This window comes from Haplochromis burtoni, unplaced genomic scaffold, assembly GCF_018398535.1.
Source record: "Haplochromis burtoni strain Fernald_Lab_line unplaced genomic scaffold, NCSU_Asbu1 Contig_61, whole genome shotgun sequence".
Classification (NCBI taxonomy): Eukaryota; Metazoa; Chordata; class Actinopteri; order Cichliformes; family Cichlidae; genus Haplochromis; species Haplochromis burtoni.
Window position 1 is genome coordinate 1,501,620 of NW_024582422.1, and position 14,311 is coordinate 1,515,930.

Consider the following 14,311-nt stretch of genomic DNA (forward strand, 5'->3'; position numbering starts at 1 on the left):
ATCAAACATTTTAATGTTTACAGTTGGCTAGCTGTACATTCAAGACATTTAGAGTTGATTGAAAAAAGTAATTTCATGATGAAAGCTTTACCAGCCCTCATGACATTACACACCTTCTTCTCACTGTTATACTTGTACTTTCGTGGCGATCGTGGCTCAAGAGTTGAGAGTTCGCCTTGTAATTGGAAAGTTACCGGTTTGAGCCCCGGCTTGGACAGTCTCGGTCGTTGTGTCCTTGGGCAAGACACTTCACCCGTTGCCTACTGGTGGTGGTCGGATGGCCCGGTGGCGCCAGTGTCTGGCAGCCTCGCCTCTGTCAGTGCACCCCAGGGTGGCTGTGGCTACAATGTAGCTTGCCATCACTAGTGTGTGAATGGGTTGATGACTGGATGTGTAAAGCGCTTTGGGGTCCTTAGGGACTAGTAAAGCGCTATACAAATACAGGCCATTTACTTTCTGTTAAGGGGAAGTTTGTCTACAACATTTTTTAAAGTCACCTTTATGACAATGTTTGGTGGGTAGTCTTGTTTGCTGGTTTATAAAACCAAGCAATAGTTTTAGTGTTACAAAGTAAACAATTCACAGGAAAAAAGGAAGGAAGAACTCATGTTTAAGTGCTGGGTTATCTTGAGTATGGTGGCGGTGGAGGGTTTGGTTTTTAATGATGGTCCCCTTCCTAATTTCCACCTAATGAAATAATTCCCATCTACCTGCAGTGATACACCACTTTTTTTGCCTGGAGTGGTGTTTGGAGATTAAATTAAAACCATCGTGTAAATCACAGAGCGAGAAAGAATATTATGAGAATGGTGAGTGTGTTTTTTTTTTTATTTCCTCAGGCAGGCAGGTTTTCATCTGAGGCTCTTGTGTCAAGCATTTGACCTCTTTGCTGGTTTTTTAGTGTCAAGGATTTTTAGGTACTCAAGAGCCACAGTCTGCTTCCATGGAAATATGGCTTGAGGGCATGTCCATCACTGCCGAAAGGGTGACCCAGAATACCCAAACACACCCTGCCCAATCGTATTAAAATTCCTCTGCATGGCACACACATTCCACTTTATTCTAGTCTGTAGACGGGAAGGGTACCTGTTGCTACGAAACACCAGCCAAACACACGGGTCAGACAAGCGTGTCCGTGTCATTCCTAACATGACAGTGGTTTGCCATAAATCTGTACCGGCACGGTAATAATACTCCTGCGCAGTGGGCGTGGCTGGTGTTTGGCTCTGTGATCGCTGGTTGGAGCCCAGTCTGGCCCACACTCACAAATGGGGAGGCAACACAGGAAACTGGGGCTTCCAGTAAAAACATGTAATTAGAAACACATTGACTGGGAGCTCTGGCATGATACACCCATCAGGAAGGGAGAGACACATGCAGGCAGGGATGCACGTAGTTTTTTTTTTTTTTTTTTTTTTTTTTAAGTGATTGAAGTGGAGGACAAGATCACTGGGTCACTGGGAAAGTCCCATGAGAAAATCCAGTGTTGTAAGACTAAAATGGAAAAGCAGAGACATGGACTGTGACATGTTGTTACAGACACAAGCTTAAGAGAGCAGAGCGATAATCAAAAGCAGGGACATCTCAACACCCAATCTGACCTGTCAGCCACTTTAGTTTGATATGTGGCAGACAATAATATTCCACTGCTGCAAATCCCTACTATTACTACTGTTTACAAGATGCAATATAAATGCCACTGTATTTAAGATTGCGTCAGTATGGCCTGGAGGCCTCGCCACTAAAGAGCAGACGGTGCACAGCACGAGCTTCGCGGAGAGCGTGGGCCTCAGCGTGGCCGGGCGGCTCAGGCCATGCCCTGCATGCCCATGTGGTGAACCAAACTCCAGAGGGAAAGCCAGTTAACCCGGCCACATGTGATCTGAGAATCCTCACTAACCATGCTCCCCTCGAAGCATGTCAGGAGCTCAGAGACATCCTGCAAGTTTATATTTATGTGCAGGGGAGCTAAAATGTAACTAATACCTGGAATTGGTTATTAGTTTAAAAAAACCGCACAAGAGCTAAAATGTGACGTTTACTGCAGCATACTGCAACATTTGAATGATTTCAGGAAGCCAAAGGCACATGTGGCAAGATTTACCAAGTTTGAATAACACACACAGCTCTCCCACTTCAGTACGATTCTCACAGTCATATCCTGGGATACCAGATAGCCTCTGCACAAGGACAGATGTGAGAAAGAGTCCCTACATCCACAGAGAGAAACCATCAGAGGCACTCTTTAGTGTGTGGTTTTACAGATCAGGCAAGTGGTGACTGTGGCTTCAGAAAGGGAAAAAAAAGCCTTAATTAGCCTTCACTCCCAGCAGACTGCCAACCTAAGAATAGGGGATAGATTAACAACGAGAACTGAACACTTTTAATCAACTCTCAAAGCCTCTTTTTCCTTGTACCCACCCCCACCTTAATGTCAACAATCTACAAACACATAATTACAAAGAGTAGAGGAAATGGATGTTTCATAGGTGATGAGGTTTTATACATTTTAAAATACAAAGGTGTGAAGTGACAATTCACAGTCTCAGAATAAACTGCTGGAAAATGGGCATTAATCAAATGGGGAGTAATTGAAGGAGCAAATGGAAGTAGATGGAAAAAACAGAAAAGAAGTGCACTTTTATTGAAATGCATGAAGTTCTGGTTTGAACAATGATTTAAAAAAGAACAATGTAAACACATATTTTAAGGCACAAAACCCTTGGGACATTTATATGAAACCATACTCTACAAATCATTACCAGAATCAACAGAAACAGTACTTTGCATTTTTTATTTTCCCCAGATTTGGGAAACATTTGTCCAGAATCTGTGACACAGGTATGCTAACAGGCTTTAAGCACCGCTGGTTTTCATACAACAAGGTGTGGGAAAAGAAGGAACTGCTCAACCCATTCCTCAAGGTAAAGATGAAGGTCACACCCAACAAATCCATCCAAAAACAGATTTCAAGAAAGATGCAATAGCAATATGTTTACAGCTATCGTGTAAAAACTATTTAGGACCTATTTCAGATTTTCTAGGCATTTTCAGAACTCATAATGCTATAGCATGCTTCTAAAAAGTACAGTACATCTGAACAGGTTTGGACCTGTGCCTTGTATTTTCATCTTTACATATAATCTTCCATTTAAATCAGTAAAACATGAAGTGAATGAATGAATTTTTTGTGTTTATTAATTTAAATAAGACTTCTGGCCTGTGCTCTGTGTTGCTATAGGAACCATAAAGCTCAATAGAAAGTCTGCATAAAAAAACAACTGACATGGACATCTTGACACCAATCATTGTCCTGTTTTAAGGCCTGTAATTCACCATTATGGCTACTAGAGTTTGTTATTTTTTGGAGCCAAAAACGACAATATTTGGGTGAAAGACTAGAGTGTTAAGTTGACATTCAAATCCATAGATTATGGATATCGATAAATTAATAAACTACTAGATTTTACTCACCAAAAGTGAAATACACTTCTCTGCCACAGACCAGGCTGTGAAATTTGTCAGATAAATGCATTCAAATACTCAAAACAGCACCAACACCACAAATATGGTCAGAATCTAGTTTAGTGGCTCCATTTAGCTAAACAATTTTAGCCGAGGCCTGCAGTTTTTGTCACTTCGCTGGCTTTATTTTTCTGCCCTTGAGACCCATGCTTTGTTTTGCCTCCTGAACAAAAGGGTTTAGCCTCCCAACAGGAAAATATGTAGAAAGTGTACGGATAAAACTAAAGTGCACAGAAAAGTTTTTGGTCACAACTTGTCTTCATCATTTGGCAACTGGCCACAACTGTACAGTAAGGTATTCAGAGAACAGTGGAATGGGTCATGTTGTGGCAGTATGTACAGTAACACTGGTTAGAGTTCAGAAAGACCGGAGCAGACACAGAGGCTCCGGAGGCAGATCAAACATATCTGGGATTCTGTTTGTTCAGATCTCCAAAAACAATATGGAAACAGTATGACCGAAAGAAAGTACAAATACACAGTCAATGTTTCAATTTTGAAATACTCGCCTTAATCTTTTCCATGTCCTACATGCATGTATCATTATTAGCAACATTTCTGCTATCTTTCTATCTGCATATCATCTTAGAGCACAAGACTTAAGTTTATCTGAAGAATAAGATCTCGTTTTTAGCCAGTGCTTCCTTAATTGGCTCTAACTCTCCGTTTCCCCGTGGACATTCTCCATATGGACTTTGAGGTAGTCGTTCCTGGTGAACTTCTTGTGGCACAGCTGGCACTCTGCCATCGGTCGGTTGGGGTTGTGCGTCAGCTTGTGCCTGCTGAGCATCTTCTTCAAGCTGAATGAAAGGTCGCAGACCTACAGAAAACAACAAATAGAGGATTATAGGAGTCATAATTACACTATTTAAACACACTTTATTTAAATCTGGCAATATCTGCTCACTGTAGAGCCTCGGTGCAACAAAAATGGGACACGCACTTGGCAACAGAAACGTCTCTTTTCTCCACACTGGTAGCAGGGGGAGGGGGGATGCACGCAACTTAACATCCATCTTAAATGAGGCATTTTACACTGTACAAATGACTTCAGGGCCCTCTATCAATCAGGATAATCCGCCAATGGCTGGCGTTCAGCTGCAGTTTAACATACAGCTTGGAGAATCGCAGCATGTGTCCTCCTCGCTCCATCTGCGAAGAACGTCAGCGCTATGAATTACATTCAGAAAATCTCACAGACAGCTTACATCTGTGGGTGAACGGCAAATATAGAAGCTATGAATGAAAACAGCAGAACCATCACATGATACCATTCCAATAGTTTATCAGGTGGACTTCCACATTTTCATTGATGCGCTATCATGTTGTCGTTTATGTTGCTCCGGCAATCTATAAATCTGCTGCTGTGTCAGGAAAAATATTTTCAATTTTGCAAAGTGAAAGAAGGACAGCAGCTGATGAGAGCGAGAGAGAGAAAGGGGCCTCCACTTCTCATGGTATCCCAGATGTTGCTTGATGCTTCGACAACATTTTAATGCTGGTTTGACAGACGCTGCATTCAGAACCCCTCCAGCTCGTCTGGAAAATGTTCCTGGGACTGTGTGATCTCTTTGTCTGACTCAAAATCCACCCCAAAATAAAATCCACATGTTATTTCTATTATTTCTAATAGTTTATATGTTGAATTATTTCTTCCAAAGCTGGGAAAAAGGATCCAGATGAACGCTTGATGTTGCCGAGAGACACGTTCCAGTGATGCTTCACCGGAGATGAATGGGATACTGATTGTGTGTCCTCAAACGACAACTGTAGATGATTCTCAGTGAATATGGGCGCATATGCTGTTTTAGAATTCAACGATGTTGTGGATAGAGGATTAGTGGCGTGTTAAAGCTCAAATGATAATTTAGGAATCCAGACTGGTGCTTTAAGCTTTGTTTGAATAAGACATGCTTGGAATCTACAGTTACGAGCTTAAAGTACTCTGCGTGACTTCAGCGTCCACATCAAAAGTCAACAAAAACGGGATAACAGAAGTTGCATCAGTTTGAAATCTTCTGAGCTTTTGCCTTGAAGACTTTCAGCACAGGGAAAATCCATGCGAGTCGTATTATTATCATAGTTTTGGTTTTGTAGCAGTTTTAGTCAGTGTCTCTTTTTAGTTAGACTCACCTTATTTCTTAGTGTTGAGCTTTTTCCTGTATTTCCTGTGATTGTGTTGTTTTATTTTCTTTATACATAGCATAAGTTTGCTCAATATTTGCTTCAACTTGAGCCCAATGGTAGCATTTTTAGGGTCTACTGTAACAGGCCATGTTTTTGTTGAACTTTAGGCTAAAATAAATTTGCATAAGAAATAAACATTCATATTTCACAAGACTAGAATGATTTAAATATGCATTATCAACTCCACATGGCAAACTAGTGTAAGCAACATGAAAACATGCCATGGTTTATCTTTATTATATAATGCAGGTTACTAATTCTTACTGTTTCTCATTTCATATCCCTGTAGCCATTTTTGGCAGGTGGGGGTCAGACAGGCCTCTGCCGCTGACCACCACCAAATTCACCCAGGATACAGCCAGCTTAAATGACTTAGTGGTCAAATATCCAACCAAAATTCTGCCAGAAGTTTGTTAATGGCTAACAAAACTGTCTTGCTAAAGGGCATTTAACCAAATATTAGGGGGGATGTATGTATATATTGCAGTGTGTATCTATACTTTTGACCCTGTGTGGATTAATTGAAATCCCCAATAAATTCAAATTAGTTTTTTAGTAATTAAAAATATATTCTGTATAATCATTCCACCCTGGAGAAAGCACAGTTCAAAGAAGTCATTAAAAGCCCCAAATTAACATGACATTCAGGCTCGTGATGAGTGTATGGAAACTTCAGACCACAACTGTGGATGGATGGATGAATGATTTGCTGACGCTTGCTGAAGCAGTGACGCAACCCTTTTGTTTCTCTGCCGTGGCTTCCACATGATCCTACTGATATGTCTCTGTCACCTAATCCTCTTACTGTTTTGTGTATGTTTATATTTATGTACCAAGTTGTTGCACTTTTTAATACATCGATGTCATATTGATGGCTCCATTGTGAAGGTAATGTGAAGGTAATGAAAGCAAAGAAAATAGGGAGTTAAGGGAGTTGTCACATGGGAAAACGGACCTGCTTGATGAGTCGGTGAAGATTTGTGTCATGATTTCGCTTTCAGAGTTACATTCCTAATTTTGAAAAAAGGCATTTTCAGCTCCTGTTTGTTGTGTACTGACGAATAAACAAGAAACAGTAACTGCTTTTCATACTGAAATCCCTTGAAAACCTCACAATTATTAGGCAAGTTTTAAATAACATCTCTTTTTCTGTGATTTCAAAGAGACTTATGTATATTTATTCACGATAGACATGAGAGATAATGATGTTCTTGGAAAGTGTTAGTCACACTAAACCAAAAAAATATGTGTAGCATCTGTGTGTACAGATTGGACTGTTATGACTAGCAGAAGCGGCTTACATGAATGAGTGTCTCTGTGACCAGGTCAAATCAACAGAAAAAGCTCCAACAAAATAACTTTCTTTTCAAAGTCTGTAAACCGTTGCTTGGGAATAAAGAAGCAATCGCAATGTTAATAATGTTTAAAGGTGTCCTGCAACCCAGACCCCTATATTGTTTAGCCAGCACCATAGTTCGGCGAGTTCAACTTCCAGGACAGTTGTGGCTTTATAAATGAAAAACAGAAAACACAAAATTGGACAAAAACAAAAGCAGGGAGAAAATTTTTCCAAACACTAAAAACAAATTCTGTCGCGTGTTCTCTCCTCAATCTCTGAGAATAATTATTACTCCTGCAGCATTATAAGCAGAGAGTAATTTCTCCCTCTGATCCTCTAAATGTGTTTATGTGAATCAGCCCACTGGGCCCCTCTAAAGAAGAAAGATCGCTATCTGCCTCTAAGTGAGCCCCAACTCTTCCACACATCTGGCCCTATGCCAGCAAAACAAGAAAGAACAGACAGTGGTTGATGGTACGGAGGACCAAAACCGCCAATTTTTTTTAAAAAGACCAATAAATTTTTAAAATGTAATTAAATTAAGAATTAGATATGACATAAATTGATATTTCTGCTTTAACTTGTTTTTTGGGAAAATAAATGTTGTAATAACTCCCCCATTTATTTTCTTTTTGAGTAAATTTCCTTTGTATTTATTTTTATTAATTTTCCATTTCTGTTGTGATGCTCGCATCAGGCAACCAATAGACACAAAGTTGAAATAAATGATGAATAATTAGTTGAATTTATTTTTCTTTTAATTCTTTAGGCACATTTATAGCTATAATTAATTTACTGAGTCAATTTGTATATTTTAGGCAGTTGCAGTGTTCCACAGAGCTGCGCACTCACATCACATTGAAAAGGCTTCTCTCCTGTGTGAGTCCTCATGTGCTCGTCCAGTCCTCGTTTCTGACTGAAGGCCTTGTTGCACTCGCTGCATTTATACGGCTTCTCCTGCAGTGAAAAGCACACAAAGGCACAAATTTAAAGAAGGCACTTTGTCTGTCAGTGTACAGCAGAAAAATACATTAAACAATAATTCACCAGCTTTGGTCACATATGGACAAAATCTGGAGGGAAAAGTGTAATGACAGACATATGTACAAACAGGCATGCACAGCACAGTGGAAAACACAATAAGATGTGGAAACACATACATTCACCTTCACGCACTGATGTTTTCTCACTTCACACCACAGCGGTCTCCCTGTGCGTTTATGAAGATATGAAATGAAAGATTGTACAGTGCCTGCAGTAGAGAGGAAATGAGCACCATAGAGGCCATCAAAAACACATGGATTCCTCAAAAGAGAAAGGAAAACAAAGGAGAGAAAATCTCTTTGAACGCGTATCAGTGCACTGGCACTCTGGGGCTGTAGAATATCACTCCTGCGTCTCCACACCTCATCGGTTTACCGAAGAACATTTCCTCTACGCCTTTCGGAGGCCTGTCTCACTGTCAGTCAAAGCTGCTATATCACAGTGGGTGTGTTCACAAAAATCTCCCAAGTATGCCTGTGTGTGTATGTACAGTCGAACGGTAGGCGTGTGCTCCCCACTTCGAGGGGAAACGGCGGTGACACCTAAAAGACTTGAAGAGAAGTAAGACGCATGTAGATAGCGAGGAGCTGTTTCCCAGTGTCACTCTTTGGAAAGCTGTTTTTGACGAGTCTGGCTGATAGCAGCGACTCTACCCATTTAAAGCTTAGTTGTCATGGGAACAGGGTGAATGCAGGAAGTTAGGGTCCTGGGAAAGGCACTATCATGTGGGCGGGGCAAGGAGCGCCCAATGACACAGGACACAAAAGGAGGTAAAGATCAGGTCCACTGCATGAGCGGCTTTAAGTATGCAACAGTTTGTGTGAATGTGACTGAATAAAAGGGACGATAAAGCTGGGTCTGTGTGTGTGTGTGTGTGTGTGTGTGTGGGCGAGAGACCGCCGTCTCAAGGAAACAAACTCTGTCTTGATCAGTGTGATGCAAATTTCCACTTAAACCTGCAGCCATAACAAGTTCACTTCTTTTTCCATCAGGGGAGGAGGGTTCTTCTATGAAAGACTGAAAAGGTCAGTGTTCAAAGGTCCCGAAACACATGGATGGACTTAGGTGATGTGGTGTACCCAGAATGCATCACTACGACCCCGGTAACATTGAACATCTGTACCTGGTGGCCTTCACTGTTCAGCAGCTGTTCCCCCTTTGACATCTGACCTGGCCATTCTTCTGGATCTGACCACTCTCCAAAAATGTGCACATCTATACATGCAAGGATGGAGTCTTACTCCGACAGAGCACATCTTCTCGTATGACATTTGAAAAGCTGGTATTTGTAAAGCAGCATGCCAACAGCACTTTGTTGTACTCTATTAGGCTTCAGGCTCTAACCAGATATCAACAAACAGCCCATTGTAGGTTTGAATGGTTTTCAGACATGCTAGCAGCACGGCTCCAGGCTGTGTCAGTCTGCCAGTCTGTCTGCTTGGTTGTTTTTTTCCTCTCCTTTGATCGAGAACGGAATATCTTAACAAATACTGGATGGAGTGCCGTGTTCTTTTGTGCAAACATGCGCTGTCCTTTTTTGTCTAGAACCACAACAAGATTGTATTATTGTGGTTCACAGTGAAATGCCAAAAACAAGAAATCTCACTCAGGCCTTTATGATATTATGGCTTTAATCAATATTAGTGGGTCCAAAAAATTTGCAAAGGTGCAGTGTCAGCTTTGAGTTAATGTGCAAAAACTGACTTGATTAAGATGTTGCCCAGAAAACAAGGAGAAACTGAATGTATTCAACATCGTTCATTTTGTGGTTTAACTTAAAATTGTTTTAATTATAAAGGTGGTGACATTATCAAAATGACAAGCATAGCTCTAGCTTTTTCTTGATCTCTACTAGAGTAGCTTTGCATGATTAATTATTAAAGTTATTCTTTATTTATCTTTTGAATGGAAGATGAATCCGAAAGATAAATAATTCAGAACCAGGACACGCTGGAGAAATTATATCTCTTAGCTGGCTTGAGAGTGCCTGAGTGTAGCTCCTGGATGAGCTGGAGGAGATGTCCAAGGAGAGAAAGGTTGAGACCGGCACTGTTAGTGGATGGATGAATGCGTGTATGAATGAATGACTAATTGAGCTTGATGCACCCACTCAGGTCATCCGCTATCTTAAACAAACAGTTTTAACTCAACTCCATTTAATTTTATTCATTTTTAATTCTATCTATTTTTTTAATGTACTGTATTTCTCACATTAATTAACTGTACATTTACAGACCTCACTTTTTTGAAACTTGGCCATGTTTAGTATGAGCATCCACACTGGCACAATACATATTAACAGAAACTAAAGAAAGGCATAATAGATCACCTCTGAGACTCACGCATGAATCAGGTAAAGCTTTTGCCTTTTGGGAAAAAGTGAAAGGGGCTAATTTCATGAGTAAACCTTAGTGTGACACATTAGTCTTATTAAACTTACATATAAAGCATTAGCATTTAGAAAATAGGAAACTGGGGAATTGGAAATTCTATTCCATATGGCTGAAAGATGACTGGCTAGTGTTTCTGTAACCACAGAACAAACAGCCATATCAGTTTTCATTGAAGATCAAAATTGTTTTAAAAATCCTTTAACTTCCAAAATATCGTCATCAGACGTGTTCCATTTTGGTTTGCAGATGATGTGGTTTGCGGTATAAACACAAATCACACAATCTCCAGTCACATCCATCTCACATCATCTGTACATTAACAGTGAGCTGCAGCTCTTTCAGCCAAATGACATTAATTTTTCTCAACAGTGACTTCATCTGCCTCTGCTGTGTGTAACTGTTCAGCCCATTTCTCCGAGCGCTGTGAGCGAAGGCAGATCTGGGACGCTGGGAACAAAACATCAGTCAGTTTAATCAGCTGCACGCTACAAAATCATACCTGCATGTTCTTACGGAGTCACAGCAACCTGGGCAGGTTACCTTCATTATCGGCACAGTGTAACAGAGCGATGTGCTCTGGACAGCATTAAAGAAGAACAAATCTTTGAAATTAACTATGCTGACAGGCTTCGATTGTCACAGTCAGAGTTGTATAAACTGATGATGGAAGTCTATGATGAAACGCATATTAGGTCTCATTCGTCAAAAGTGACACTAACGCACACATCCAGATGGTTACAAAGAGCGCATGGAAAGTGTCGCTTTGGCAGAGAACTTTAGTGGGTTGAGAAATGACGCAGGAAAATGAGCCGTGTCCCAGCACAGGAAATGACCTCATGACATTTAGAGGGAAGCCTACCTTTTCTTTTCTCCATCCCAAACATGGCCTCATTTTGCAATTACATGTTCACACCATAAAACAAATGCTTGTTATGAATTTTCTACATCCTCAAACAGCTGTGTCTGTTTATAATGAAGTAAAAAAAAAAATCTCTGAATGTGTTCAAAGCAAAGTGCAAGCATTATTTTTCCAATTCTCTCCCCTGTCTTCACTACACCACTGCTGCCTTTTTATCCATAGGCCTTACTGGACAAATTATGAAACTGGTGGTTATTGCCTTATAATTAAATTTACTGGGAAAGTCACATATGTTAGACACGGAGTTCTCACACTATCTTGCATTAGGCAAGGTGTGTGAGAGTTAATTCATTCTTCATGCAAACGCTGCACTTTACACAGTGGTACACAAAAGAAAAACCCAAAGTGTGCGCTCAAGGTAACCGTGGAACAGAGCCGGCATCCCATTCACTCTTTCTGTGTCTGCACCTATTCACTGTCTTATCATCCTTTATCTAATCCGTCTGAATTATGCATGGCAGGTCAAATGTCTATTAAGCAGACATCACATATGCTGATCTATTTACTTTTTGAGGTCAAAAAGAATAGTACCAGCCACCTGGTTGGCTTGTTAATAATATCAGTGAACCTAAAAAAAACCTCACAGACAGACAAGCAAAGATTATGTCTTCTGGAGAATGGCAAACCACTGACAGAGGTGTAATTATGCGTTAACTGGCAGCAGACAATGGCCTGACAAAGGCTACGTTCACACTGCAGGCGAAAGCGCATCAAATCCGATTTTTTTGACCCTATGCGACCCATATCCGATCATGGTGTGACAGTGTGAACGGCACAAATCCGATATTTTCAAATCCGATCTGGGTCACTTTGTGGTACTGAATCCGATACATATCCGATGTTTTAGAAAGCGACCGCTGTTTGAATGGTCATGTCACATTAAATCCGTCTTTTACGTCACTGACACAAGACAGACGCTAATTATCAGCGCCGGAGAAGACATCGTGAATGCTTCCTGGCCATCCCGTGTAGATGTTAGTGAAACTGTTGGGAAGACAACGTGAACATTTTATTTGTACTGTATAATCTGCAGATTCTGACAGAAATCACCAACTATCCTTTTAAGCACCGCTCCTCTCTAAAACAGCAATAAGGATAATTATTAGGTTATTTACATTATTATGTAAATAACAAAATAACTTAAAGCAAAAATTGGGAAACGTAAAGTCCAAAGTCTTTATATTAAGGGCCATCAGTTAAATAATACTGTTTGCTCTGGGTCTAAACAGAGCGCGTTGTGAGTGACGTCTTCTTTTGCGCATGCGGGCCGCTTTGAGCGTTCACACTAGAGAGTGTTTGCTGTTGCATTTTATTTGTAGTGTGAACAAGCAGACAAATAAAATCGGATTTGATCAAAAAAAATCGGAATTGAGCATTAAGACCTGCAGTGTGAACGTAGCCAAAATCTAGCAAAGAAAGAATGTTAAGGTGTCTGATGGCCGGACGTGGAGCCACACAACTCTGAAGTTGGGCAAAAGATTTGCTCTGGGATGCAGCACTAAAATATACAGCAAGTGCTAACTAGGCCAACCAAGTGCAGCTTTTTCATGGAAATTTTTCTCTGGCCAACTTTGAGACAAACGACCACTGTTTCAAAACTACAGTGGAACCCCGACTTACGAAATTAATTCGTTCCCGAGGGTCTTTTGTAAGTCGAAGCACCCATCGCTCCTTTTGAGTGAACGATAGGCTATAGGCTAATTGCTAACTGCAACAACAATACTTCGTTCAAGTGGAACAGCGAAGCGCAAGTACGAAAGCCAAGGGGTTGTCACATGATTCGGAAGGCATTCTGGGCATTCTGGGCTCAGCCAATCAGAGCCAGCGGATTTCGTTACGCAGGCATTTTGCCGTAACACGGGCAGAAATATTGCTGTTAAGTGCCTTGAACTTGAATTTTTCATTAAATGGGGTATTCGTAAGTCGGGGTTCCACTGTTTCACTAAATATAGACGGTATAGAAGTTAGGCATAGAGATGGTGGCTTCTCAGAATTAACATTCGGTTGCTGCCATGTTGGTTTTATTTTGTTTTGGACTTAAGTTACCTTATAGGCTAGAATGCTAATTTATCATTTACCGCTAACTAACTTGGTTAGCAAGCTGCATTCATCAACTATTCAGGTACAACTCACACGCACACATATCAACTACTTGATAACAGGCTGATAAAACTGCACAATCTAGGGTGACCAGATCCTACAAACTAAAATGTTCGTCAAACACTGTTTGTGTGGAACAAAGTTGGACACATCAACAAGTCTGAAAGAGTCTGAAATGTTCATATCTAACCTAAAAAAACAATAAATTGTCCATTTTACCAGACAGTCCAAATACATTATTGCTGTTTTTCTGTTTAATAACACTTTTGGGTTTCAGTTTGAAAGTATCCATAGACTGATGCACCTTTTTTGAGCCATATCTAAGAATTTTATCCAATTATGACACACATATGCCGAGTCTCCTCACACAGTGCTTTCCCTTGTGTAAAACTGAAAAATAACTTGTTGTTTCCATGATATTCAACAAAATCTGCACAGCTTTTTTGGTTATTTGGACATTTCCTTGGTGGAATTAGACAGACTAACTTTCTATGACTATAATAAAAGTACTGGCAGTCTGTAGTACCCCTCAGCCTCCTAGTAGATGCACCTATAGTGTAAACTTCCATATTCGAGGTCACTTCCTTCTCGAGATGCTGCATTCACAAGATTTTGAGAAAACTTTGTATCTGACCTTAAAGTTGAGTTCATTGAGATTCAAACGTGTCTAATATTTTTAGCTGATGCACCTAAGGTATCAATTTAAAACTTCTATGTTGCTTTTTTGACCAACAGGGTGACACTGAGGGGTAAAAAGCTTTCCCTTTATAGGTAAAAGCCAGACTTTAGAAAAGTGCATGTGCT

At 40.4% G+C, this 14,311-nt stretch overlaps 1 protein-coding gene across 2 annotated transcripts in view; it reads right to left on the reverse strand.

Annotated features, from left to right (window-relative positions):
• Positions 1-2,614: 2,614 nt before the first annotated feature.
• prdm5 (PR domain containing 5) overlaps positions 2,615-14,311 on the reverse strand; it is a 42,645-nt gene continuing 30,948 nt past the window's right edge. Inside the window, exons 15-16 of one of the 2 annotated variants that reach the window (XM_005923017.3) lie at positions 7,904-8,008; positions 2,615-4,345 (exon numbers count right to left, since the gene is read on the reverse strand). In XM_005923017.3, coding sequence (XP_005923079.1) covers positions 4,181-4,345; positions 7,904-8,008 — 270 coding nt within the window. In that variant the 3' untranslated portion in view covers positions 2,615-4,180. The remainder of the gene's footprint in view (positions 4,346-7,903; positions 8,009-14,311) is intronic. The other variant, XR_006054442.1, reaches the window with a different exon arrangement.